A 22,716-nucleotide genomic window follows, 5' to 3' on the forward strand; every position below is an offset into this window, starting at 1 on the left:
CTAAAGGAACGAGCCCTTATCTCATCCAGATAAGAGGGCCAATAAAGGACAATAGACGTCAGAACATGTGGACGGTTTCACGGTCCGGGGAGAGGATCTTTTTACTCGGCTGCCCTCGGGACAGATTTAGACGACGGGGTGTTTTTTTTTCCTTCAGGACGGGCCACAATAAGAAAGCAAACAACACAAAAAAGGCAGATGAAAAAGATGAAGAGAACAAAGGCATTTTTCCCCCTCAACCACTAAACCGCATGCCAAGTGTGTTTGCTCTGAGTTAGCATCTAAGCTGTGTCACCACTCTGGCCTCTGGGACTGCTCCCCTGGTCTCCCCACGGCCCCGAGATCTTGGAACGCTATCCCAGAGACCCCCCCCCGCCCTTCCTCTAAGCCCGGCCCGGCCCGACCCGGCCGAACCCGCTCAGGGTTAACTAAGTCAGGCATGACGTCACTGACCTCACCTCTGAACCCAACTGCCTGATCTGCGACTCAGGAGCAGGAACTCGGGAACAGGCATGGCCGAGTGTTGTCACTGGAGCCATGAGAAGAGAGGTTCAGCCACCCCCCCCCCCCTATACACACACACACACACACACACACACACTCAGTGGTTGGAATCCCAACACCATGCCAGCTCCAGTCTGATGCTGTCTGTCTGTTGTGTTTGTGTTCCCCCCTACCCCTCCCGCCTGCTGAGAAAGGAAAGTGCTACAGATGTCTGTGGTCTGGTCCGTAATTGTTGGCATGCCAAACTGTGAACGTGTCCCCATGTTATTGCTGGAATGGGCGAGTCCGCAGAGGAAGACGTGAGGGAGATGGAACTCGGGGGGAGTGAAAAGTGGACTCCATGTATATATCACCCTAGATTTTATAACGTGAAGTTGAAACCTGAAGTTGTCTTCCTGCTTTCCCCCGTTTCTTCTCTCTTCTCCCCCCCCCTTGTTCTTTATGGCTTGATTTGTGCCTTTTCCTCCGTCCCCTCTGTTGTCTGTTCCCACCATCATGCCATCTTTATGTTTGCCCTTTCCCAGGTCCTGGAGGACAACACCGGGGTGCGACGTGTGGTGGTGACCCCCCACTCGGAGTGCTACCCCCCGAGCTACTCCCCGGCGCTCTCCCCCACCCACCACATGCCCCCTCCCTACATGGCGCACCCCCACTTCATCCCCGCCTCCCACACGGCCTACTACCCCCCAGCCAGCCCGGGGGACGTGCCCCCCCACCAGTACTACCAGCACCGGCTGCCCCGCCTCTACGCGGACGGTAGGTCCCACGACCCTCCCGCTCCCCGGCCCCTCTTGTTTTTCCTGCAGTATGTCAAAGCTGAGCAGGGTACAGTGTATGCAAACACAGTCCCATGATTAGTTGCATCGCCGTATGTTGCAGTGCGTCATACGAGATGCTGTATTTCAGCCGTCTAACTCGCTTGGGTTTGATTTCCATGAATCATCTGTAGGGGTTTGGAGGTGAATCCATGATCTTCTGGTTAGCTTCAGGCTAGCCCTAGATAGCACTGGCACGGCAGTGGAATCATGGCTAATGCAAGTGTGTATTTAGCTAAGGGTGTTCTCATTGGGTTATCGAAGGGTGTACATTAATATAACACTCTTCGATGTATAAGCGCAGGACAGTGTATTATGCAATTTTAAAGAAACAAGCCATATTAATACCATATTAAAACCATATTAACTGCCCCCGTATATTAACCTCTAGGCTGAAGAATTTGCTAATTCAATGTATAAGCCACAGCAATATCATTGCACTGTTGCTGTTGCTCCCAATGTTCATCTGTCAAAACCCCCTGTTGGAGAGTGCTGGGCACTAGCAGGGTCAAAGGGGATGATCGAGGTTATTTAGGCACACCTACTTGGGTTCAAAGGTGAAATCGCCATATCTCACTGAAGAAGGGTAAAGCCCGAAACGTTTGTGAGGCGATTAAAAAAGTAAAAGGAAACTGCCGTGTGCTTGCTTTATTTATTTTCAATGTTTATGATTTAGTATCAAGTAAGTTTAAGCACCCAGTTCGAAGCACTAAGGTGTTGAGCGCGCTTCTTAATTTATTCACATCTGTCAGAACGTGCTAAAAATGATTCACTTAGGTAGCAGTGTGCGGGTACTTTTTTCATTTTTCACGGATCTATTTTACCCTGCACCTGCACTAAGTTGGACGTGCGCGCAGTGCACTCTGCAACTTTTGTAATCATTTCACGCCATGATGGTCTCTCATTCTCACCTGACCTGACCTTTGACCTGTGTCCCAATGCTCTCTCCTCCTTCCTCTCTCCCCCCATCGTTTTTTTTTCCGCACTCCCCCAGACATCATCCACAACATCCACTACAACATGACCTCCTACATCAGCCGAGGGGAGGAGGCCTACTGCAAGCCGCTGCCCAAGAAGCCCAAGGGCCCGTCGGAGCGCCCCGGCGGCGGCCTCAACCGGGTCAACAGCCCGCCCTCCTCCACCGCCTACAAGAGCGGCTCGGGCTGCGGCGCCACCGCCAACGGCTACCCCAAGAGCCACGGCGGAGCGGGCAGCACGGGCGGCGGCAGTGGAGGAGGAGGAGGAGGAGGAGGAGGAGGAGGAAGCCCAGGGAACAAGCGTCCAGAGCGCAGGTCCAGGGGGAGCCCCAAGAGTACGGACGCAGAACAGCAGCAGCAGCAGCAGCAGGGTGAGTGTGTGTGTGTGTGCAGGCCACAGTTCCACAGGCTTGTGTGTGTGCTGTGCAGGCCACAGTTCCACAGGCTTGTGTGTGTGCTGTGCGAGCTTATGAGCCTCTGCTCAGATATCATATCAATGCAGAGCGGCCAATAAGCCTCATGTATCTCTGTGCACACATGCCCGTTATGAACATAAGGGACTGTGTGTGTGTGTGTGTGTGTGTTACAGGTCATAATGCCTCTATGCATGTATGAGATATTACATAAAAAATGCGCCCTTTCCACCAAAATCGCTCATTTTCGTGTGTGTGTGTGTGCGTTTGCGTCTGCGTGTGTGTCCGCGTATTTGTCTGTGTGTGTGTGAATGCGCGTGCATGTCAGTTTCCCACTGCTGCCACTCTCTTTCAATCCAAAACAATGAATGTGTATTCAGTTCCACCTCAGCCGAGTCAGGCAAACAAACAGAAGTTCATTTGAGTCACACCAAATGACTAAAATGACTGTACATTTTTACAAATGGATCTCTGTGCATGTCAATGACTAAGGCATCCTTTAAGCTCCCTGCCCAGTGGAACGTTGCACAAGTCCCCCCCCCCTCAGTCCCTCGAGTGTTTTCCCACCAGTGTTTTGGATCTGTCGTGCCACCCAGGCGAGTGCCAAATGAGGGCGAATGTTTCCTCGCCTCACACCCAGAGTTGCGTCAGAGAGCCGGCCAGTGTGAATAACAGCATCCCACCCTCCGCACGGAGGGAGAGGAATCATGAGTTCTGTCACTTGCTCACTGTGTGTGCTGGCTTTTCTGGCTCTTCATGCCCTGTTGCTCTTTATATCCGTTCCTCTCCGTTTGTCTACATCTCACCTTCTCTTGGCACCATCTCTCTCTCCCTCCCTCCCTCTCTCTCTCTCTCTCTCTCTCTCTCTCTCTCTCTCTCTCTCTCTCTCTCTCTGAGTAAATTAAATACCAAACTCGGTTCTTTTCTCTCCTTCTCTTTTGAGTGTTAAGTCCAGTACACCCCCTCAATAACGTTCCCTCTCCTTTTCCTCCCTCTCTCTTTCTCTCTCTCTCTCTCTCTCTCCCTCTGTCCCTCATCCGCCCTCTCCGCTAGTTGACTCCTGTGCTCCCTCTTTCTCTCTCTGTCTCTCTATTTCTCTCTCTCTGAATAGTGTCTCCAGTCCCCCCCCTCTGTCCCTCTGTCTCCATCTCTCTCTCTTTTTCCCTCCCTCTCCCCCTCTCTCTCTCACTCTCTCTTTCCCTCCGTCCCTCTCTCTGTCCGGTGCCTCGGTGTGAGCCAGTGGGCCGATGAGAAGAGTAAACAGAGTCGTGGCCACATCCTGCGAGCGCTGGCCGGCTGGCCGGCCGGTTGGCTGGTTGGCTGTCACCCGGGCTGGAAAAAGACAGAGGGGAGCACATTAAATCAAACCCCACGCCGTGACCTCCTCCTACCCCCCCCCCCCCCCCCCCGCCCCCTCCTCCCCAGGCAAACCCCGTGGCCTGATCTTGTCATTCATCCCCCGTGTGTCTCTCTCTCTCACACACACACACAAATATTATGCAAACAGTATACACACTGACAGATAATCCAGGCTCAAACATATGTACACATATACACAGTCCACTCACACTCTGGACTCGGTATACACCGATGGATGGACACCCACTCACAACTGACACACACTGTAATATTAAGTTTATACTCTCTTGTCACACACACACACACACACACACACACACACACACACAGAGTCACTCAGTGGTCCTGGGTGATGTTTGTCCACGTGGGTGGCTGCCTGTTGAGAGTGTGTTTTCCTTTAATTAATTTGGGTGTTGAGCATCCCGAAAGCTCCACAGGGACTCGAAGCCACTCTTATCTGTCCTCACCAAGGAGTGTGGGTGTGTATGTATACCCCTGTCTGTGTGTGTGTGTGTGAGTGTGTGCATGTGTGTGTGTGTGTGTGTGTGTGTGTGCATGTCTGTGTTTGTGGGAGTAGAGAAGGTCTGGCCAGTTTTTTTTCTCCCCCTACTTGCTATTCTTTTCACTTGTGACTGTATTTTTGCACACATATTTCAGCGGCCATCTGGGAACCATATAAAAAGGCTCTTTTCGGCATCAGCATAGCCTGTCAGCTGCATCGAAACGAAAACAACCGCACTCATGGACGCCTGTCACAGCACATTGTGTGTGTGTGTGTGTGTGTGTGTGTGTGTGTGTGTGTGTGTGTGTGTGTGTGTGTGTGTGTGTGTGTGTGTGTGTGTGTGTGTGTGTGTGTGTGTGTGTGTGTGTGTGTGTGTGTGTCTGTCTGTGAGTGCAGTCACCCGTTGTGTGTTTGTATGAGTGAGATGTGTGTGTGTGTGTGTGCGCGGGTGCACAGGTACACATGCGTGGGTTAATTAATCCCCCACAGCTTTGAGAGTGTGCAATTCTCGTAAAAAGTCGTTTTCCAGTAAGCGCCGTGGTCTGCCCCCATTGGCTGGCCATGTGTGCAGCCGCTGCCCCGGCGTCTGCTCCGAGGCCGCACGCTTCCTCCCCGCCGCCCGACGCACTACGGGACGGCCGGAAGCGCCGCGTTCCTCGTCGTCACCGCCGTTACCGGCTCGGAGTGTCGGCTGATGGGTGCCAGGCTGAGGGGAAGCTGGCAAGAGAAAGGCACCTGGAGAATGGTGACTGCTCCCCCCCTGTGGTCAAATAGCGTAACTGCAGAGCCACAGGTTGCAAGGGGCTTAGAGAACCCAGAGCCAAAATGGAAGAGGTGTTCATGTAGGGAACATGCGGTTTCCATGAGACTGTGTGTGTGTGTGTGTGTGTGTCTGTTGTCCTCCATTTTGCTATCCCTCCTCTCCTCTTGTCTCCCTTCTCTCTGGACTTTCTTTCCTACTTTCTTCTCTCACCTCACTTCCACTTTCTTCGCTCCTTTTTTCTCCTCTTCAGTTGTCCTTTCCCATGACTTCCCCGACGCCTCGTCTCCCCCCTCCCGTCCTCTGCAGCCTGGTTGCTCAGCAACCGCAGACCATAATGAGAGACAGACCTCTTCCTGTCTGGAGGCGTGCCTCCGCAAACGGCCGGCGCGGCGCAGCGCAGCACAGCACAGCACGCCCCAGCGCCGCGCAGAGAGAGAGAGAGAGAGCGCCGTGGCAAATTAAAAGCGCCAGAAGCGCCCCGCGCCGACCAGGCTGGCCTTCGCTTTCTCCCTCTCTCTCCGTCCCCTCTCTCAGAGCGGTGCCCGCGTCACCCGACAGCACTTTAAACCCCCACAAAAGGAGGGCAGGCAGGGAGAGAGGGGAATATGGCGGACATAAACGCACGATGTTGAACTCTGCGCGCCTCTTCGTTCTCCCTGCTAGCTGCCAGTGTTGACTCCCTTTTAGTGTTGATTTGGGAAGGCCAGCTGGGAAGGCGGCGTGACCTCGGGAGTCAGTGACTCAGTTGGGATGATTCCCTGATTCTCTTGATTCCCCTCATGTGCAGCCCTGAGCACCTCTAAGACTCCTGTGTTGCCATGAGCCTTGAGCGAAAAAGGCCTTTTTTTTTTTACTGTTGGTCCAAAGCAAACAAACCCAAAGCAGTGCTCTGAAAGGGGGCTTTTGTTTTTCCTTGTTCCAGCATAGGCTGTAGCTTATGCTACACCACCCCCCCAAAACACTTCATCTCCCCTCACCGACACGGCAGTCTCCTGTTACGAATGCTGCAGCACCATTTTGGTGGGGTGAGCAGTGTGTGTGTGTGTGTGTGTGTGTGTGTGTGTGTGTGTGTGTGTGTGTGTGTGTGTGTGTGTGTGTGTGAGAGAGAGAGAGAGAGAGAGGCAAGCCACCCGTAGGTCACGAGTGGGTCGCGTTGCCATGACTTCATCCCAGTGGTGAGTCATAGTTGTGTGCCTGTGGGGAAAGGGGTCCCCCCCAACACCACGGCCACACACACACACACACACACACACACACCCCACTAGCCTCTTGCCTGCTCAGCACCACCCTGCTTCACATAGACAGGATCATCTGTCAAGATGTCAGACTCCTCAGATCTTTTTTTCCCCTTTTTTCTTTTTCCCTGTCTGCTGTTTGATGTGAGTGAGTGTATATGTCTCACGTCTGGATGTTCAAAAAAAGTTTTGGGCTTGTTAGATAGGCATCAAACCAGTACCACATGAGTAAAATACTGTGAGCCTTCAAGTCTTCAGTGTCTTTTTATGGTTATATATTATTTAAATGTTCTCTTTTTGCTTCTTTTCATTTTCCTCCAGATCATAATGTAGAGGGCCGAAGAGTCCAAGATATGCTCTCAGGAATGGACAAACCACAGGTAGTTGCACCATCACATTCGTCAATCTATTATGAGAAGCTAACTAAAATAAGAGTCCACAGGTCCTTGACATTTTTGAAAGTTTGAATTTGAAAAGGTGATGTCAAGGCCTTGGAAATGTTTTTTTTTTTTTTTTAATATACATAAGTGGTCATAGAAAGTGCTTGAATTTATAGTTAAGATTTAAAAAAAAAAGTATTTGTCTCCTGACATTTTATCCTCAATGGTAGTGCAGTGCACCAGCACAGGGTCACTGAAGTGGGCCACTGATTGGTGCATGATAGGCTAAGTGTGTGCGTGTCGCTGGAGTGTACTTTCTAATATTCAAACAATATGATCATCTTATGTCTAACTGTATTAGTATACAGTAGTATGTTGGCCACTACAAATGTCCTACATTTCTTTTCTTTCTTTTCCTTCAAAAATGTAACTGCCTCAGAATGTCGGGGCTCCTCAAGTTTCTCAAGGGCCCATCATATGGCTTCACCCATTACTGGGCTTAATTGGTGTAAATTGGAGACTACTTTTTGCAAGGACTTGGAAAGCATATAGCTAACATATAATGCTTGGCAGTATGATAATACAGCTCATCTCTATTGTCCCCCTCCGATTTTTGTATTTGGTGCACTGGAGTTTGTAATTATTGAGCATGTCCACTCCTAGACAGCAGGTGGCAGCAGGGCTTTATCTATGGCCCAGCTGTGTGTTTGTTGTAACTGTGGCCCAATCCCACCTCCTCAAGTCGTTGAAAAAGACAAAGTGAACGTTTTCTTAATTACCACGGCGCCTAATCGAGAGGCTAATGAAATTCATTAGCGCCTCGCAAGGTTTGTTTCTGTGGGAACATTGGGGCCTCAGAACAGAGGGGGAGGCAGTGGAAGTGCCTCATCACAATATCAACACTCTCTCAGTTTGGCACTCTGCCAACAGTGTTGTGTTCCCTCCCTGTGTGGGATTTGACCTCAAACGCAGAACCCAGTGGGTCAAGGTCATGCGCAACTCATACATTTTTTTTCTGCAGTATTTATTCAGTTTCATCATTGGGTAGCGCATGCGAACGGTCAGAGCACTTTCAGAAAAGTCCTGCTGGAGTGCAGCTAAAATGAGCTTTTTTAGACCCCCCCTCCATTCCTCCTGATGCTCAGTTCCCAGGCCTGACGCACTTCACCTGCTGCTTACGCATGAACTGGACGTGCTGCTGGATTGTCTTGTTTTATGTGACTGTGTGCAGTGGACATCCACGACTGCGGCAGAAAAACACCACTGAACCGAGAGAGTGTTCTGACTGTTCCTTGACCACAGGCCTTATCAAATCTGGCTGCACTTTCCTCCTCCGGTCCGACACGAGCACGCCCAGCACTACTGTGACTTCTGTGAAATCAAACTCTTTGAGTGCAACGCTGATTTTGTGTCAGCTTTGATTCCAGAATATATATTTTTTCCTTCCGTGGCCATCTGTGCACACTTCACGCTCGGATCGGAAGGGTTGAGCGGCGTTCCTGAGGAGTACTGAACGCGCGCGGTCTCCCTTATGGCATGCTGTCAGAGGGGGGGGGGGGGGGATTCATTACCTTGTCACTCTTGAGCTTGACTGCTACTGCTCCCTCTGCCTCTGCCTCTGCCTGAGAATCTCTCCATCAGCAAGCCTTCACAGCCGCCAGCTTCGTGCCGCCACCACCATCTCTCTTATCTATGCCAGACAGAGGCTTATTGTGTGTGTGTGTGTGTGTGTGAGAGAGAGAGAGAGAGAGTGTGTGCGTGAGAGAGAGAGAGAGAGAGAGAGAGAGAGAGACACTCCAAGGGCTCATCGTTGTCCCAAGTTCTCCTCTGATGGATGGTTGGGACCTTAATTTACCTGCCCAAAATCTCCCCCTCTTCTACTTCATCAAGGTTGCTTGTCCCCAGCCTCTGTCCTAGTCATGCTACCGCTGTCATCGATACGTCACCACCAGCCTTACCCATCCACAGCACAAACCCCTTACATCAAAGCTGTGCACTTCTTTCTAACCTGAGGTGCAGTGTGCTTCCAGAGCAGAAATAGCAGAAGGTGTCTTATTTATTTGGAATAAATAAAATATTTCAACAACCCCACATTTATGTAAATGACCGCAAATTTATTGTGAAAAAGGTAGAGGGAATCAAACTTGTTACCGGTCCGCGATATAGCACTGAGTGGAATATTTTTCATTCTCCCTCATGTACGACACCAGAGGGCTTTGGATTAATTTCATACTTGCTTGATTCGCTTTTCCTTCCCATAAATCTCCCCTCTCATGCTATAGTCTGGGTTGTTAACCACAAATTGAATTCTACACCCTAGGAGACCTGTAAATCAATAGCACACCTGTTAAGTCATACCACGGTTGCATAAAAACATGTTTGTAGACTTTTGTGTGCAATGAGTTAGGACTAATTGTAGTTGCCCATGTGTTTTTAGCCTGTGTGAAAATATTCATCCAAGTAAAACTGCATTGTTTGCACAGTTGGGTGATGCTATGTCTTGATTTAAATGCTTCAAGTTGTTTATAGAGGTAAATGCATTGACGTGTGTGTTGTGTGTGTTGTGTGTGTTGTGTGTGTTGTGTGTGTTGTGTGTGTTGTGTGTGTTGTGTGTGTTGTGTGTGTGTGTGTGTCAGGTGTCTAAGGTGCAGTCTCGCTCAGCACTGGTGTCCTGGGCCCCGGTGACGGTTGCTAGTGGGCAGGGTGACGCTGCCTCCTCCTGTAGCTACGAGCTCATGCTGACCGATAAGGGCATCGACGGGAAGTACCGTGTGGTCTACAGGTAAGGACACACACACACACACACACACACACACACTCAGGATTAATTAGACACATTAAATAGACATTTATAATGTCGATTCCACTTGGTTTAATCAAAAGAGAGTATGAGTGTAGATGTGGATGTGACTGATCTGCTGGTGTAGTTCATGTGCGTAATGTGGGGGATGCTGACTAATGATGGTCAGTGATTCAGCATTCATTCATTCCTTCTTCTCTTGTCCGTCTGTCCAGTGGGGAAGAGCTCGAGTACAACCTCACAGACCTGCGGCCGGCCACAGACTACCACGTCCGGTAAGAAAATCTCCGGCATTGCCCAACTGCCTTCTTTTGCAATTACCCCCCACCCATCCCTCACCCATCACCCCACCCATCACCCACCTCTCCACCCCTCACCCCTCAACCACCCCTCCACCCCTCCACCCCTCCACCCCTCACCCACCCCTCCACCCCTCCACAACCTCCAGATGCTCCCCTTCAAGTTATCACAAGTGTCTGTGGTGTTTTGAAATCTCATTTTCCGAGAAGCTGCCGCTTTGCACCACGCATGATGTAGATGATGTGACACAGTGTGCGACAAGGGGGTGTTTGAAATGTTATTTATTCGCGGAGCCTTTGTTTGAAAAGCATATTTTCTGCTGAGCGCTGCGCCATTGAGGCACAGTTGATACCCATAGCTGGGAAATGAAAATAGAGGTTTCATAATGCCAGAACATTAGTCAATACCTCATGCATATTTAATTAGGTATCGCTGTTCTGCACTTCGCTTACAATGACTTCACTCTCGCCTGAAAAAAAACATTGTGTGTGTGTGTGTGTGTGCGTGTGTGTGCGTCTGTGTTTCAGTGTAAGCACGGTGTCTGACTCTGTGAGGGGTCCGCGTTCCGAGGCGGGGACATTCACCACCCACTGCGGCCCACCGGACACCCCCCTCCCCCCCAGACTCTCCCATCGCTCCAGGAGTTCACTCACCCTCCAGTGGAAGGTATCAGCACGCCCCCCCCCCCCATACATCTGGGCCATGATGGAGAGCAAGCAAATGTGTTTGTCTTGCCGTTAATGAAAGCGGGAGTGACCGTGTGTGTGTGTTTTGATTTGCAGCCTCCAATAGACAACGGGTCAAGGATCACCAGCTACATATTAGAATGGGATGAGGTGAGTCACCTCCCTTTTGCGCTTCGTAATTTTCCAATTTTTCTTTTCCCAGAATACACATCATCCCTTTATTTATACCACACACACACACACACACACACACACACACACACACACACACACACACACACACACACACACACACACACACACACACACGCGCGCGCACGCAGGAGTGCACATCTACACACACTCATGAAGGACTTTTTCAGAATCCATCAAGCCAGCCTTTCAGGAATACGTACGTGCAGCAGCCCACCTCTCTCCTGCCCCCAGCCCCTCCTCTCCCTCTGCCCGTCCCTCTGGGTCAATCTTTCCTCTCGCCACCTCTCCGTTTCTCGCGTCGCATTCCTCCGCCGCCAGGCTCCCTCGCTGCTCCGCTCCCTGCCCCGCTGCTCCCCGCCCCGCTGCTCCCCGCCCCGCTGCTCCCCGCCCCGCTGCCGCTGACAGGCCTCCTGTTTGTGCAGGGGAGGCCGCCCGGGGGAATGAATGAGCGCCTTTGATGGCCGGCCGCCGCTCCGTTCCATCGGCGTCTGTGCCGGGGGCCCCCGCCGCGCCGCGGCTCACCGGCGTCTCCTCGGCCACTGAAAGCCCTCTTATTCCTGCCCCCTATCTCCCAGGCACCCACCGCTCCCATGCGCGCCCTTTCTAAAGGCCCATCTTTTCCCCCGCCAATATGCCCCCGCCAACACCACCAACACCAGCCGTAAGTCCCACAAGCAGACGGGCTTTAATATCCAATTGGATCTGATTGTAGGGCCAAAATAATATTAGTTGTGTGTTAGATGGCAGAACTGTTAGAGGAAAGAAAAGCTGTGGGGAAAGTGAGCCGTGAGCTAATTCGGGTCCGGCGGGGCCGCGCTGTTTGGCCTGGAAGGGCTTCAGTTGGGGCGAACGAGCTGTTTGTCTTATCGGCCGCTGCGGTTTCCCCGGTGAAAATTTCCGAGATTAATAAAGTGGAAAGGCAAACCTAATAAGACAGGCCTGCTAGTGACCATATCTCCTCTCATTTCTCTTCCTGTCAGTCTCACAGGCTCGCTCTCTTTCTCTCACTCTATCTCTCCCTCTCTCTTTCACTGTTTCTCTTTTCCTACCTCTGTCTCTCTCTCTCTCTCTCTCTCTCTTCATCTCTTCCTTTCTCCTCTCTCTACTTGAATGAGACCAACCAAACTGATAACGCCACCTCGATCTTCCTCGCCTTATTTCCTCTAGATGTTGTCACACAAGCAATTGTGTCTCTAGAGGCTGCTCAGGGGCTCTGATCTCCCTCACCCAGGGGAGCAGTGGCTCCTAAACAACAACTCTTTGTGATTTTCAAAGTTGCTTAGGATATTCTAACATAGCCACCTACATTTTGCGTTCCAAAACTGGACAAACATGTTTTTTTTGGCCTCATCAGAAGGCTCTTAAATAGAAATGGTCCTCTTAATATGCTTGTCTGAGCAGGGACTGCATTTTCTGCTGCTCGATTGTGTGGCCATTATGTGGGTACTCATCCTCACTGAGGCCTTTTGTGTTCTTGTGTTTACGCAGGGCAAAAAGAACGGCACGTTCCGAGAGTGCTACTACGGCAACCAGAGGCACTTTAAAGTTACACGGCTCTGCCCAGCCACAGGCTACACATTTCGGGTGGCGGCACTGAATGACATTGGGACCAGGTACAAGGCCCACCTGTTTTTCCGTGTGTGTATATATATATAATATGTGTCTCTGTGTGTGAACAAACACTTGTTTGTGGCCATTTCCCTAAGTGTGCGTGTGTTTCTTTCCATGGTTGTGTGTATGCTTCGGTTACACGCATGTGTATGTGGGTGCAGCGCGAAGCTACCGCTTGCCGCATCTTTTTTATATGTGTGTAAATTTACGTTGGTACAGAAGTGACCTTGTATGTGAAATAAATGTAGAGAGAAAACCTAAAGCTCTAATAAGGTTTTTTGCACTCTCCTCCCGTGATTGAGTACTTCCCCCTCCTCGAGGTGACTCAGAGTTTAACAACTCAGTAAATAACTTTTAAAACGACCTCACACCGTAGCTTCTAGTAGGTAGCGGGGCTACTCATTCACTGAGGAAGAAGTCCAGACTCATTTTAAAGATCCTCCACCCTCCCGCAATAATTTATTTCCCGGGCCTGATGCTACAGTGTGACATTTATCTCCACGGTGAAAGTAAATAGTGACTTTATAAATGTTTATGCACTTTTATGGCCCTAGCTCCTCTTGCCTTTCATAGACAGTCACATAGATTAAACTGGACTGGCTAAACAAAATAAAGTCTCTCTCTCTCTCTCCCTCTCTCTGTCTGTGCTTGCCCACCGGTCTGTATTAAACCATCTATCTGCTCTGCCCTGTCCTGTTGTCTCCTCTGGTCCTCCTACAGCGGCTACAGCCCGGAGGTGGCCTTCCAGACGACGGGCAGCCAGCCTCAGCTGCCCCCGGCCCCGCAGCTCCAGAGGGCCGGCAGCGGCTGCCTGACGCTGGAGTGGGTGCGCCCCGGAGGCTGCGGCCCCGACGAGCCCGTCACCTACGTCCTGGAGCTCCAGGAGGACAGCCAGGTGGGACGACGCATCACCTGACCAAAGAGTTTAACGTGCAACACTGTAGAGAGTCCTCCTAACTTAATCGACCTACAGCAATATCCCGCGTATCAGCCGCGTTGTGTAGAAGCCACAGGACAGTGTTTTATGCAAGTTAAAAGAAACGAAACCATATTAATGCAATATTAACTGCCTCCATGGATTAACCTCATAGCTGGAGAAATCAATGTACATTATAAGCGGCGGCTAATAGTTCGGGAATTGACGGTATATGGTTGCTTATTTAGTGGAGGAAAGGCTCCTTCAGCAAGAGGTCATTGCAACAGATTATTCAGTTTGAGAGGAAAAAATAGGATAAAGAGGATATAATGGCAGTAGTATACATTTTTAAATATAGTATAAATATTCCATATATTTTCCTGGCCCACTGTTTGTCTCAGAACAGACCTCATTACTGGGAGAAGTTGGCAAGGTGTGTCCCAGGAAGTGGAAAGTGAAAGGAGATAAAAAAAAAAAAAGATACCTGTGTAAACAAATAAAAGTGAATAAACAAAGAGTCTCAAAATCTTTGTTTACGGGCAGATTACTAAGCAGCAGGAGACGTGCTTGTGCACATCAAATTACGTCTGCAGTCCCCGAGTAACCCGTTGCAAATTAGGTTTTACAAAGCGGACACTTTCATGGAATGCAGATTCGCGCTTTCCAGGAAATGATGATGATGAAATGCCCCCCCCCCCTCGAGGGAAATATTCAGGATGTCTCAGTCACTGACGCTGACTTTGGACACACTGATGAATTGCATGCTACTGACTTAATACCATTACTTTCTACCTCCTACTGTGATGCTAAAGTGAGCGTGTCTCCACCGTAACTCATGGCTAAAATGTTTCATTCAACAAACTCTTAAATTTTCCTCTTAAAGTCAGTGTTCTTCCATGCAACGCGGCCTCATTCTTTCATGCTTGTTTGGTGTGTAATAGCTCTGGCTGTCCATTAGTGTCTTAGGTTTGTGGTGACCCTGTGAGTCGACCAGGTCCACTGCAGGGCTGGAGGTTGTGGAAAAGCTTTTATTGAACAAAAGTCATGCATTGAAAGGCTTCTCCATTAAAAGCATACTTTGTGTTTCTCCTTCCGCCTCTCTCTGTCTCTCTCTGTCTACAGGGACCAGAGTTTCACTCCAGGTACAACGGTACGGACGTCAGTTGCAGAGTGGACGGCCTCAAGCGGAGCACCCAGTATAGCTTCAGGGTGAGTCCAGCGTCCGTCCGTCCCCGAGCCTCCGTGGCTTTCATTCTACACATCACACGGCGCAAGCCCCCAAACCGTGCTGCCAAGCCCACCATGTTAAACAACTCCTAGTTAAATGCAGCATTAGATGCAGCGCCCGCCCTGACCCAGAACCCCCCCCCTCACACCTCCTCCATCCACTCTCTCTTCCCCCGGCACTCTGATGCATCCGGGGGGTGGGAGGGGTTGGGGGGGTGCTCTGGGGAGGGCTGAGTGGATGTGTAATGGGTGTCGCAGGCTAATTTGCTCCGCATGAGTAAGCCAGCGGTGGGGGCCCTCGTAGCTGGTCGCCCGCCGCACGGGGGTCAGTGGGAATTGGCCGGAGGCCATTTGGAATGGCTCGGGGGGCTGAGTCAGAGGCTGCGCTCCCCAGAGAGAACGACCTCTGTTTAGCTCCACTGTTTGGGTTTAAGCTGGGTGTCTGTCTATATGGCTCGCTCTGGGTCAGGTTTACATGAACTTTGGGGGGAGAGTGTGTTTCTTGGCTGCACACTTGGCATGCTTACGAGTGGAGAATGTAAAGAAACTCTCAGCAGCATCCCGTGCCAGCCTGAGTTCGTTGCTTATCTGTTAGATATCGAGCCATTTGGGAAGACTAGATTAAAAAAATAATGAGATTAATGAGAAACGACTTGATGTATGGGCTGAGGAAATAATGTGGAATTACAACAGATCCAAGAAAGCAGAATAACTAACAGACCAAGAACAATACATTTTTCAAAGTTGGCATTTCATTATAATGTTGAGTTCAGTCTTTGGGCACAGAGCCTTGTTGAGGAATAGTTACATGGATGAGCTTGTAGGAACTTCAGTTTGATTATGGTTATGGTTACAATATTTAGCACACTTTTGTTCAAAGCGACACACAAATAACGATGCAATAGTTCATTTTAACAGTAAACAATAAGTTGGTAATACTACATTAAGCAGAATAGCATTAATAAACTACAATGCCAATTCAGTCAATAGCCTTATGAAAATAGCTAAATACTATGATATACAGAGTACAGACCATAATGCATAAGAAATGCTTAATAGACTAACTGCATAGTAATAGGTTGGTAATTGATGCTGAGTCATCCATTAGAATGATTTAATATGTCCCCATCTCTACAAACTAAGAAAGTCATTATAACAGTGCTTCCCCTCCAAGACACCTCTAATAATAGATCTTCCATTTCCTACGTGGCCTAATACGAGACACAGTGTTGGATTGAAGCCTCTACATATTTGTTGAAATGTACTGTATTAGTGTTTCTGGGGCCACGGCACCAGAATGTTTGTCCTGGATGCCTTTGTTAAGACAGCCCACTTAAGTTCGCTCTCCAAGAGGCATTCATGTTGCTCTGTTGTACTTGGCAAACACAACGCTGGTTTGCTATCTGGAGTGGGGACACAGTGCAGACTTGGACACGCCGGACTGATCGGCCGTTGCCGTTCCCTTTGTCGCCCCCTGCAGCTCACCGCCTGCAGTGCAGAGTGGCGGATCGGCCCGAGCGCGCTGCTGGTGTGCAAGACCACCCCGGAACAGCCGGGACCGCCGACCGACCTCGCCGTCAGGGACGTCACTTCGCACGGCTTCTGTGCTTTATGGCGTAAGTGGCGCTTTGTGGTGCGGTCACCTCACCATCCTCCTACAGCTCCATTGTACCTGTTTGGAGATAATACTAATGCAATAATACCTCCGAATAATACTCTGAATGAACCCTCTCGACTTGTCTTGGCCCCCAGAACCTCCAGAAGATGACGGCGGCTCAGAGGTTCTGATGTATATCCTGGAGCTCCTGGAGGAAGAGACTCAAGGTACGATGGAATGAAAGCACCTATTATGTGTGTTCTAAGTGGTAAATTGGAGGCCATTACTGTTTTGAAATGGATGGAGCCTCTTCCTCCAGAGATACAGAGAAAGAGCATCAGCCTCCATGAACCCACTACGTCTAACCTTTTAAATCTTATAAAATGTGACTTTTTGTGTGTGTGTGTTTTCAGAGGTTCAGTGGGAGGAGGTGTATAAAGGCCCTGCCCTGGAGCGGGTGTGTGAGGGCCTGAGGCCGACCACCTGCTACTCGTTGAGGGTCCACTGCCTCAGTGCCGGAGGCCAGAGCCAGGTAAGGCCAGGAGTCCAGCTCTGTAGTCTGACCACATGCACCAGAACCCACAGTGGTGTTCATGCAGACGTGACAATGGGTGCCTCTCAACATGCCTCCTCGATCCTCGATGCTCGATCCTCGAGGGGCGTTCCCACTGATCTATAACTAACACTGGATAGACTATCCCATTGTTTCCCCCCATCATTCTTTATGTAGATCAGTGAGGATCGAGGCATCGAGGAGCGAGGGAGGACGTATAAACGCTGCATGAGAGGCACCCATTGTCTGAGTCACACGAAGAACCAAAGACATTATTATGGATTGTGTTTGTCAGAATTTTTTTTTTTAATTGGACAAATGGATGAAATGCATGTGTATAGCTCCTGTCTACATTGGCTAGTCCATCACAGGAAACTGAATCAGAGTGCTGGTTGCTGATTTTCTGTGTGCTGGTGACGTTTCAGCACTCTCAAAGCCTGTCTGTCCGGAGCCTGGGCCTTCCGCCGGCCGCCTGCCAACCGCCCAGAGTCATGGGAAATGTCAAGCACAAGGAGGTCCACTTAGAATGGGGTGAGTTGTGTCTCTTTTCAGAATCTCTTGGCTCCTTTCTTTTGCTCTGCAAACCCATGTGCCTCCCACTATATAGGTATGTGTTTGCCTTAATTAGCACAACTGGTCCAGATATATTTTTGGGGTGATTTGAAGCCATTAAGCTGAAAGCATTTGCGCTGTGGCTGGTTGGTCTCCCCTCGCTAATTATTCTTCTGGGGAAAATAGATGACATGAACACCTAAATGCATTTGTGGTACCCTTAAAAAGTTGCATCCGTTAAAAGGTTATGCCTTCTTGACACCTATTCCAGGATGGCAAAGAATAATTTACTCTCTTCCTCAGTCTCCAGTAAACAGGATGCAAAGGTGCACCACTAAAGAGGTTTTTCTTAGTACACTGACTGACTGCACTAGTTAGTGAGTGTCTGTATATGAGCAGCCACTTTAGGACTTGCTATCGCCTCCTTGAATGGAACTGAAATAGCCATGCTGGACCAAGCACACACTCGTCTCCTGGTCCCTGCCTTCACGAGGCTGTGCATGCTTTTCACAGCCTGTTCCTAATCACTGGCATCGACCTGCTCCCTTTAAGCTCACCTGGAGGCTGCGTTGCTGAGGGAACGGCTCCTTTTGTTTTGGTCCGATGGGTGGATGTCAGTGAGGGGGGTGTGTTTGGTCAGTGAAGTTAGGTTGTACGTTAATGAAGTTGCATAAGGTCTGTCCACTAGAGACCAGGTTAAAAAGAAAAGCCCCTAAACAAAACAAATTCTAAGATGGGGCTCAATTTCCCCTCACTTTCCTTTCATTTCCTCCCCCCTCTCTCGCTCTCTGCAGATCGACCTGTGTGCGAGGGCGCCGGCGAAGCGGTCGAGTTCACCGTGGAGATGTGTGCCGTAGAGAGTCCCGCCGAGCAGGAGACGGAGACACAGCAGCAGCAGGAGGAGGAGGAGGAGGACCAGCCGCAGGAGCAGCAGGAGCAGCAGCAGGAGCAGCAGGCTGGCGCCCTGTGCCAAGCCCAGCCGGTGGAGGTGTACCACGGAGGGGCCACCGAGTGCACCGTGGGCAGCCTGCTCCCCGGTGCCACCTACACGTTCCGCGTTCACGCTGCCAACGACGGCGGGGTGGGTGTCCCGTGCATGTGTTTCACACTGATGGTTGTGGTTGTTGTTATTTAGCAGACGCCTCTGTCCAAAGACAATACACTGATAGATAAGTTAAAGAGGAACTATGCAGGATTGGCGATTTCATCTCTGGTTTCGGTTTCGTTTTTCGTTTTCGCTCGTTTTATGCTTGCATTTTCTCTGCAGAGCTTCCCCGACAGCTTTAGCGTGTATATTTATACATGTATAGGCTATATTTAAATATATAAATTGCAAGCGTGGTTCTTTGTCTCAGACTTCCAGATGTAAACAAGGAGCGATCGTCTCCTGCAGAAAGTTGCATAGGGTCTCTTTAAGATTACGCTAACATTGGGTCACTGGAGAAAGACAGCTGAGATTGTATCAAATTGAGTGTAAAATTGTAAAAACTCATAACTCAACACACACATCAAACCAACCAAGTCACTGCCCTCATAACTTTACTCTCTCTTGCACCATTATGTTTCATAGCAGCACAAACCATAATATTCACCTAAATCATTTGCATACAACCCACCAATTATTTTTTATTCCCTGTCATAATACATTTTCTGTGGCATTTCATAGTCATGGCAGTCACCCTTACAGCAGTAGCACACTGACATGGTTCATCTATGTTGATTTGGTCCCTATAAAAACAGGACCATCAACCTGAGCAGAATGACAGTGGTAGGCAGAGTTTGGCCATTTTTGTTTGGCCCAGGTGATTCATCATGCGCCGAGTTATGAAGTGAAGGATGCGCGCTTGTTTGTGCAATTTGTTCCCGCGTAACTATCAGTGAAAAGGTCACTGCATGAAATTGTGAGTGTATTAACCATGAAAAATTCTGAGCAGAACGCTTTCAAGTTAAAGGTCTTGTGTGCACGCCTTCACTCCCTCCCCCTCCCCCTCCCCCTCCCACCCCCACATATTGCTTTTTAAATTAGGATGGATGAATAAGGTACAAAAGTGAATAGTGGCGAGAGTGGCGAGTGAATACATGCCGCCGCCCCCCCATTCCTTCATTTCCAAGAACATCCTAAATGTCAATACTACTGTACCACTCCGCTCCCACACAAAACCTCTCCCACTGACCACTCGGGCCTTTTGTCCAGCCCAGCCTCTCTTCCCCCTCGGTCTCCGCTCTGCCATCGGCACAGCACAGTGCTGCGGTCAGCATGGTGCTGTGCTTTCAGCCGCACAAGCAAATTGTTTAGCGCAGTGCCCCTGCTGGGACGGGGATTGCCTCTTCCTCTCTGATGTGTGGCAGCCTGGGGGCTGGACCCGGCTGGATGCGGCTGGACGTGGCTGGACGGAGCAGGGGGCTCGGTGGGGTGAAGGCAAGACGTGACTGATAAACATGCCGCTCGCTCTCTCTCTTCCACAGGCGGGGCCCTACTCCGAGGCCCTCACGGTCACCACGGCAGCAGGACCCCCGGGTCAGTGCGGTGAGCCCCACGTGACCATGACGTCTCACACCAGCGCAGCGGTCAGCTGGGAGGTACGGAGCGCTCACTATCCCACAGCACTAGATGGTTGACTTTACTGTTTTCACTAGAATGTCAAACCAGATGCCAAATGAGGTTATTCAAAATGTGATGTCGCTCTTCTTCTGCAATCCATCTGTTGCTGACAAACCGTAGTGCATTACACACTCAAGATAATAATAGCAATAATGATAATAATAATAACGCATTTTATGTATGGGCGCCTTTCTTGACACTCAAGGTCACCTTACAAAATCAACAATAAAACATTCAGTCAAGATACACACAAAGACCAATCATAGATCCCATTTAATCATGCCTTTCAGACATACACAGGAAGGAGACTTCCCACAGGGGCTGCTCAACAATCAATCCTGTTTACACGTACTTTAGATATGGGCAGATGCATATCCTGCTCCATGATTGGCTGAGTGAAGGTGACACTAGGACTAACTGAGTTTACTCATCCTCGGTGTCCTGTCTGAGCCCATCAATAGACTGCTAAAAGATATGAATACTCTTCAGTATCCCATGCAGCTATATCCATCAGTCATTCCACTCTTCTATTCAGTTAGAAGAGAAGACACTTCAGGGCACCAATCATCTACACACCACAAGCCGATGGCTTGCATGCTTGGAATACTTTTTAAATTCGTATCGATCCATTTTCTCTTTGTAAGCATCTCCACCACCTACATAGCTCATAATGTTCGTAATGGGAATAACAATTAGTAGAAATCAGTGGGTTGTCACATTAGGCTCGGCAACCACAGTCATCGCTTTCTGGAGGGTTATTTAAGGTTAGGGATTAGCCTGAGGTCTCATAAGGTTAGCATCATGGGTGTCTTGGAAAGCCTTCTTTCAGACTGGATGTATTCTGTTGCACATGCTATAGTGGATGCGAAATATAGCCCTCATACTATATGTTGAGGGCTCTCGATGCCTCTTTGATCTAGATATCTTGAAGATAAATCCTTGTTTTGATAGATTCCAGTGCAATCTACCATGCTGCAGAGGACTTTTCATAGAAAAGCAAATACAAAGAGAAATTATCCTACCTGTGCAACTACTCAGAGAGAGCAGTAGTGTGTTGCTGATGCACTCAATATCCCATAATTATGACTTCAATTCCTAGAAATGAAATATGATAGAACTCAAAAGACAAGAGCAAAGTAATTACGAAACCCTTGACTCTAGGCCTGTGTGTGTGTGTACTGTATTGTACTGCAGATCTATTTGCACAAATGAAAAACAAGTGAATTTAGAGGCAGTCTGTCGCTGTTTGACTCTGGTGGTCATCATCAGGCCCTCTCTTGACCAGTCCCGTCTCTCTCCCCCTCCAGAGCTGCGAGAGCTCCGGCGCCGACGTCTCCGAGTACTGGCTGGCCTGGGGCCGGGACCTGGACTCTCTGCAGGTGGTCTACCGCGGCGTGGACACGTCCTGCGAGATCTCCGACCTGGAGGCGTCCACGGAGTACTGCTGCAGGTTACAGGTGAGCCATAGGTGTCCTCCATCTTCCCTCTGCTACAGGGAGAGATCTCAGCTCAGCCACAGGGGGGTAGAACAGCAGAAAGGACATGTTTCAATTAAAATCCACTGTTATCCATCGGTCAATGTAATTACTGGTTTCTCTGTAATACAGAACAGTCTGCACTTCACTGTTGGTTGGACAGGAGACCTGTGTGTGTGTGTGTGTGTGTGTGTGTGTGTGTGTGTGTTTCACAATCACAGTACACTTGTAACCACGCTAAAGGTTAAGTGAGAGGACTGCTCAAATCAGTGAGAATCCTATCAATGCAGTCCACTAATGACGTAGGCTACATGGGAGTGATGCAGTTGTCTTCTATGTAAGGAGATTATACAAGCCAGGGCTTTTAGGTGTCCACAAAGACGAGGTTAAATCACAGATCAACAATACAGCGCCCTGGATCAATTGTAAGAAAAGGGGGTGTGTCAGTCATTTAACCGATGACTCAAACACGTTTGTCAGGGCAGACAAGACAGAGTTCTGAAAAACAAGATGTCATTGATTTCTTCGGAGGGTGTCTTTTGGTCTGCCCTTTTGTGAGATGAGGGTTGGCGAGCTAGTCTTTCTTTCAGCCTGCAGCACTATGAGTGTAGAAGAAAACCGCAATTTTCTTTCGCAATTTTTGTCTTTGTCAGATGCTCCATTATGGCATGACGAAGGGAAAAGATGTTGAGGGTCCTTTCGGTTTTCACAGGCTGTTTCAAGATCAACATCAAACGAGTGAAGAGTTTTGTTTTTATGTGGTGTTTTTTATACTTCCTTCATCATTGCCATCCCTCACTTCTGTAAGGAAAACACTCAGACACGCAGCACCCTCCTCACGTTGTACGTTGGGTAATACTCGTTGTAAAGCCGAGACGTGTTTCTCAACAGTTTATGTTACTTTTGTACATCAACAAGAGTGAAATTCAAAGGTTACGTTATTTTTTTGGGGACTCCCAGGTTCAGGTACGCTGCCAGTGCGTTCATTAGAGCATGTTCTAAGCAGGCTGCCAGAAGTGAGTCATGACTGACAGCTTGTTAGCCCTGTTAGCGCTGTGAATGCTATGACCTTTCGGACCAATTCACTCCATTCGTTAATTGGCTGTGAATTGCAGGTTTCATTATGTTGGACTACTAAAGCAACCTTTTGCCGATGGGCAACTGTAGAAAATGAAAAAGAAAAACAAGGCTGTTGATGCAGCAGCCATCTTGCTGTAGTCTGATAATCTGCTTTTCTTTTGCCCTTGTTTTGGT

At 49.4% G+C, this 22,716-nt stretch overlaps 1 protein-coding gene across 1 annotated transcript in view; it reads left to right on the forward strand.

Annotated features, from left to right (window-relative positions):
• The window catches only part of fndc3bb (fibronectin type III domain containing 3Bb), a 59,193-nt gene that overhangs the window by 23,501 nt on the left and 12,976 nt on the right, over window positions 1-22,716 (forward strand). Inside the window, exons 5-21 of the mRNA XM_062521166.1 lie at window positions 1,029-1,260; window positions 2,314-2,667; window positions 6,890-6,948; window positions 9,585-9,730; window positions 9,964-10,023; window positions 10,576-10,714; window positions 10,831-10,884; window positions 12,418-12,542; window positions 13,261-13,435; window positions 14,579-14,665; window positions 16,164-16,299; window positions 16,436-16,507; window positions 16,694-16,812; window positions 17,259-17,364; window positions 18,180-18,466; window positions 19,852-19,965; window positions 21,295-21,444. Of these exons, the coding sequence (XP_062377150.1) occupies window positions 1,029-1,260; window positions 2,314-2,667; window positions 6,890-6,948; window positions 9,585-9,730; window positions 9,964-10,023; window positions 10,576-10,714; window positions 10,831-10,884; window positions 12,418-12,542; window positions 13,261-13,435; window positions 14,579-14,665; window positions 16,164-16,299; window positions 16,436-16,507; window positions 16,694-16,812; window positions 17,259-17,364; window positions 18,180-18,466; window positions 19,852-19,965; window positions 21,295-21,444 (2,415 nt within the window). The remainder of the gene's footprint in view (window positions 1-1,028; window positions 1,261-2,313; window positions 2,668-6,889; window positions 6,949-9,584; window positions 9,731-9,963; window positions 10,024-10,575; window positions 10,715-10,830; window positions 10,885-12,417; window positions 12,543-13,260; window positions 13,436-14,578; window positions 14,666-16,163; window positions 16,300-16,435; window positions 16,508-16,693; window positions 16,813-17,258; window positions 17,365-18,179; window positions 18,467-19,851; window positions 19,966-21,294; window positions 21,445-22,716) is intronic.

This window comes from Sardina pilchardus, chromosome 19 (genome assembly GCF_963854185.1).
Source record: "Sardina pilchardus chromosome 19, fSarPil1.1, whole genome shotgun sequence".
In the NCBI taxonomy this organism is placed as follows: Eukaryota; Metazoa; Chordata; class Actinopteri; order Clupeiformes; family Clupeidae; genus Sardina; species Sardina pilchardus.